Source organism: Oncorhynchus mykiss, chromosome 21 (assembly GCF_057628025.1).
Source record: "Oncorhynchus mykiss isolate SJ-2025 chromosome 21, ASM5762802v1, whole genome shotgun sequence".
NCBI classification, from domain to species: domain Eukaryota; kingdom Metazoa; phylum Chordata; class Actinopteri; order Salmoniformes; family Salmonidae; genus Oncorhynchus; species Oncorhynchus mykiss.
In genome coordinates, this window is record NC_143042.1 from 28,817,501 (window position 1) to 28,823,683 (window position 6,183).

The 6,183-nt window shown below is 32.9% G+C and overlaps 1 protein-coding gene across 1 annotated transcript in view; it reads right to left on the reverse strand.

The window, feature by feature from the left end:
* LOC110500321 (large ribosomal subunit protein eL34) overlaps nucleotides 1-5,822 on the reverse strand; it is a 15,953-nt gene extending 10,131 nt beyond the window's left edge. Inside the window, exons 1-3 of the mRNA XM_021577625.3 lie at nucleotides 5,617-5,822; nucleotides 5,059-5,131; nucleotides 4,691-4,790 (exon numbers count right to left, since the gene is read on the reverse strand). Of these exons, the coding sequence (XP_021433300.1) occupies nucleotides 4,691-4,790; nucleotides 5,059-5,123 (165 nt within the window). The 5' untranslated portion in view covers nucleotides 5,124-5,131; nucleotides 5,617-5,822. The remainder of the gene's footprint in view (nucleotides 1-4,690; nucleotides 4,791-5,058; nucleotides 5,132-5,616) is intronic.
* Nucleotides 5,823-6,183: the final 361 nt, after the last annotated feature.

Consider the following 6,183-nt stretch of genomic DNA (forward strand, 5'->3'; position numbering starts at 1 on the left):
TACACATACATATGCATATATATACACATATACATGCATATACATATACATGCATATACACATATACATGCATATATATATACACGCATATATATATACACGCATATATATATACACGCATATATATATACACGCATATATATATACACATGCATATATATATACATGCATATATATATACATGCATATATATATACATGCATATATACATGCATATATATATACATATATATATATATATATATATATATATATATACATATATATATATATATATATATATATATATATATATATATATGTATATACGTATATATGTATATGTATATATCTATATATGTATATACATACATATATATATATATACATACATATACATACATATATACATACATATATACATACATATATATACATATACATACATATATACATACACACACATACACACATATATATATACACATACATATACATACATATATACACACATACATACATACATACACACACATACATACATATACATACATACACACACACATACACATGCATATACACATACATATCCATACACATATATATACACATACATACATACATACATATGCATATATATACACATATACATGCATATATATACATGCATATATATATATACACACACATATGCATATATATGCATATATATACACATATGCATATATATATACACATGCATATACATACATATATATACATGCATATATATACGCATATATATACATACATATATACACATACATATACATGCATATGCATATATCTGCATATATATACATGCATATGCATATATATACACATATGCATATATATACATACACATACATCTGCATATATATACATGCATATGCATATATATACACATATGCATATATATACATACATATACATACATACGCATATATATACGCATATATATATATATATACATACATACGCATATATATGCATACATACGCATATATATACATACGCATATATATTCATACGCATATATATTCATACGCATGTATATACATGCATATATATATACATGCGCATATATATACATACATACGCATATACATGCGCACGCATATACATGCGCATATATATACATGCGCATATATATACATGCGCATATATATACATGCGCATATATATACATGCGCATATATATACATGCACATATATATACATACATACGCATATACATACATACGCATATATATACATACGCATATATATATATATATACATATATATACACATACGCATATATATACATACATACGCATATATACACATACATACGCATATATACACATCCGCATATATATATACACATACGCATATATACACATACGCATATATACACATACGCATATATATACACATACATGCATATATATACATACATATATACACATACATATATACGCATATGCATATATATGCACATATGCATATATATACATACATATACATACATACGCATATATATACATACATACGCATATATATACGCATATATATATATATACATATATATACATGCGTATATATATACATGCGCATATATATACATACGCATATATATACATACATACGCATATATATACATACATACGCATATATACACATACGCATATATACACATACATACGCATATATACACATACATACGCATATATACACATACGCATATATACACATACATACACATACGCATATATACACATACGCATATATATACATACATATATATACATACATATATATACATACATATATACACATATGCATATATATATACACATATGCATATATATATACACATATGCATATATATATACACATATGCATATATATATACACATATGCATATATATATACACATATGCATATATATATATACACATATATACGCATACACATATATATATACACATATGCATATATATATACACATATGCATATATATATATATATATACACATATGCATATATATATATACACATATGCATATATATATACACATGTGTATATATATATATGTGTATATATATATGCATATGTGTATATATATATATATGCATATATATATATATGCATATATATATGCATATATATATATGTATATATATATATATGTATATTTATACACATATGCATATATATATATACACATATATATACACATATATATATATGCGTATGTATATATATATGCGCATGTATATATACATGCGCATATATATATACATGCGCATATATATATACATGCGCATATATATATACATGCGCATATATATATACATGCGCATATATATATACATGCGCATGTATATATATACATGCGCATGTATATATATACATGCGCATATATATATACATGCGCATATATATATATATATACATACGCATATATATATACATACGCACATATATATATATACATACGCATATATATATGCATATATATATATATACATACGCATATATATATATATATATATACACATACGCATATATATATATATATACATACGCATATATATATGCATATATATATACATACGCATATATATATATATACGCATATATATATATATACATACGCATATATATGTATACGCATATATATACATACATATGCATATATATACATACATATATATACATACGCATATATATACATACATATATATACATACATATGCATACATATACATACGCATATATATACATACGCATACATATACATACGCATATATATACACATACGCATATATATACACATATACACATGCATATATATATACACATACATAAACACACGTATATAGTATGTATACTACCGTTCAAAAGTTTGGGGTCACTTACTCCGGAATGCTGGCCTTCCAGGCAGAGTTCCTCTGTCCAGTGTCTGTTCTTTTGCCCATCGTAATCTTTTCTTTTTATTGGCCAGTCTGAGATATGGCTGCTTCTTTGCAACTCTGCCTAGAAGGCCAGCATCCCGGAGTTGCCTCCTCAGTGTCATTTACAAAGTCTACACTATTTCTGATCAATTTATGTTATTTTAAATGGACAAACGTGATTTTCTTTCAAAAACTAGGACATTTCGAAGTGACCCCAAACTTTTGAACGGTGGTGGTAGTAAAATATATATATATACACATAGATTTGAATACATATATATTAATATATGTGTGTTTGCGCACACAGTGAGTGGACGCCTCTTCAAACTGGTGAATTTGTCTATTTCAGACAACGGGTGTATAAAATAGAGCAGAGACATGCAATCGCCAAAGGCAAACATTGGCAGTAGGTAGAATGGCCATACTGAAGAAGAGCTCCGTGACTTTTAATGTGGCCGTGTCATAGGAAACCACCTTTCCAACAAGTTTGTCAAATTTCTGCTCTTCTAGAGCCGCCCCGGTCAACTGCAAGTGCAGTTATTGTGAAGAGGAATCATCTAGGAGCGGCTCAGCCGCAAAGTGGTAGGCCGCACAAGCTCAGAACAGGACCGCAGAGAGCTGAAGCACGTAATAATAGCCTGTCCTCGGTTGCCACACTCACCACCGAGTTCCAAACTGTCTCTGGAAGCAACGTCAGCGCAATAATTGTTCACCGAGATTCCATGGCCGAGCAGTCACGATCCTAAGATCACCATACGCAAAGTCAAGCGTCAGCTAGACTGGTGTAAAGTTCTGGTGCATTGGAATTGCTTTCTCTATAATGATGTACGCTTCACCACCTGTCAGCCCGACGGACTAATCTGGGGTTGGCCGATGCCAGGAGAACGCTACCTGCCTGAATACAGCTACACCATCCTGACTTGTTGCATCACTGCAGAGTATGGCAACTGCTCGGCCTCCACTGCAAGGCACTACAGAGTAGTACGTACAGCCCAGTACATCACCCGGGCCAAGCTTCCTGCCACCCAGGACCTCTATACCAGGTGGTGTCAGAGGTAGCCGGAGTGCAACGTCAAGGTTCAAGGGGCTTCTAAGCGGCTTTGATCCCCAAGCCATAAGACTCCTGACAATCTAATAAAATGGCTACCCAGACTATTTGGATTGCCCACACCACTGATACTGTTATTATCTATGTATAGTCACTAATAACTCTAGCTACATATTACCTCGACTAACTGGTAGCCCCTGTATATAGTCTCTCTATTGTTACTTTACTGCTGCTCTTTAATTACTTGCTCCTTTTATTTCTTAATCCTATTTTTTAAACTGCATTGTTGGTTAGGGGCTTGTAAGTAAGCGTTTCACTGTAAGTTATACAACTGTTGTAGTCGGCGCATGTGACTAATACAATTTGATCAAACACATTTGGGATGAATTGTAATGCCAAATGCTGGCCCAAAATCAGTGCGCAACCTCACTAATGCTCTTGTGGCTCAATGGAAGGAAATCCCCGCAGCAATGTTCCAACATTTAGTGGAGAAAGCCTTCCCAGGCGAGTGGAGGCTGTTATAGCAGCAAAGGGTGGACCAACTCCATATTAATGCCGATGATTTTGGAATGAGATAGTCGAGCAGTAGTCCACATACTTTGTAATTTAGTGTTTTCACTACAACAGTAACAGACCTGAAAAAAAATAACAGTTTGTATATTATGCAGTGGGATAGGATGTACGTAGGACAATACTTACTCCACGCAGTCTACCAGGGCATATTCCGCATGCAGACTTGGGTGCCTTGCCCACCTTCTTGGTGTACAGGTACACAATGCGGTTACCAGGAGTCCGGGACCTGTAAGTGAGGAATTACACATTGCAAAGTTGGTAACAATATTTTGAGGGATGAAAACATGCTCACATTAGTTTTCCAAAGACTACTTTTTATTTAAAATCCAGAGCTAGCTAGATACAACCACGTGCAAGCCAGTACTAACGTTACTAACCGTGTAGGTCACAATAAAGAAACATGCACTGTAGTAACTAAGAATGGCACAGAAGCCAAGGGAATAGCAACCAAGCCAATGGAATTAGCTAGCTATAACTACATGCTAGTTACTTACAGCCTAGTTTTGTTGGAGGCGGTGTTGTAGGACAATCTACGACGGTAAGTTAGGCGCTGGACCATGTTGATACCTGTAAATACATGATTAGTAGTATAACGTGTAACACCGATTGATTACATTATTACCTTCCTAGATAATTTACTAGCTAGCTCGTTCATTTAAAAAAATGGTATCGGGGACTGCCGATGGCGTCATCACTGCGCAAGACTGTGTAACCAAGTAAACTAAGTAGTAGATATGCTACCTAACAAACGTATCAAGATTAAAACGTTTGATTTTACGTGGAAGAACAGACCCTAAACTGCAATGGCATTTTTCTTTTAGTTACCAAAATTGAGACATTTTTGCTTTGGGCTAACGTTACTTAAGATATACTACTTAATTAAGAGGGCCATGACAAAGTACTAGGATAACATGAAATATCATCATCAACGTGTTAACGGCTTCTAACACTGGAAATATAATCTTTGAAATACGATTTGTCGTAGTATATAAACACAGATTACAACAGATTATTTAAACTAAATATAAACGAGAAAATTTAGGCCGCCATACCTTCTATTAATGTACCCGGAAAAGGAAGGACTAAAGTCGCTACCTTGGAATTTGAAGTTTTTCTTCTTCCCTGTGAGTTTCCAGCAGACTGGACGTTGTGTTGCGTATGGTTGCCTTTCGCAGGTCGGCGTGAGAATTGCACGTTTATATATCTAATAGCCTCACACCCGTAGGTGCAGGCCGGTGCATTGGCCTCATTTATAAACCTTTTAGGAACATACAAAATATAGGGCAAAATGTACGTGCGTCATGCAGAAATGGCCATTTATTGACATAAATTACTTGACGTGAGAATGTGCACACCTCCCCACACACTTTAGACCATGCTTGCACACATCTGCTAGTGGTTGAGATATTGTAGTGCAAGCTGGCAAGTATTTTGTGCAAATGGAGATATGGTGAAAAGCTTATTCATAAAAACAGGAAAACATATTAACAAGAATGCAACAATTTGCCATTAGTGAGAAGAGAGAAAATCTATGTAAAAAAATGTTAAAATATAAAATAAATAGACATAGGAATCTTATAATTAGACATAGGAATCTTTTTCCCCCCTTTTTTTTCACA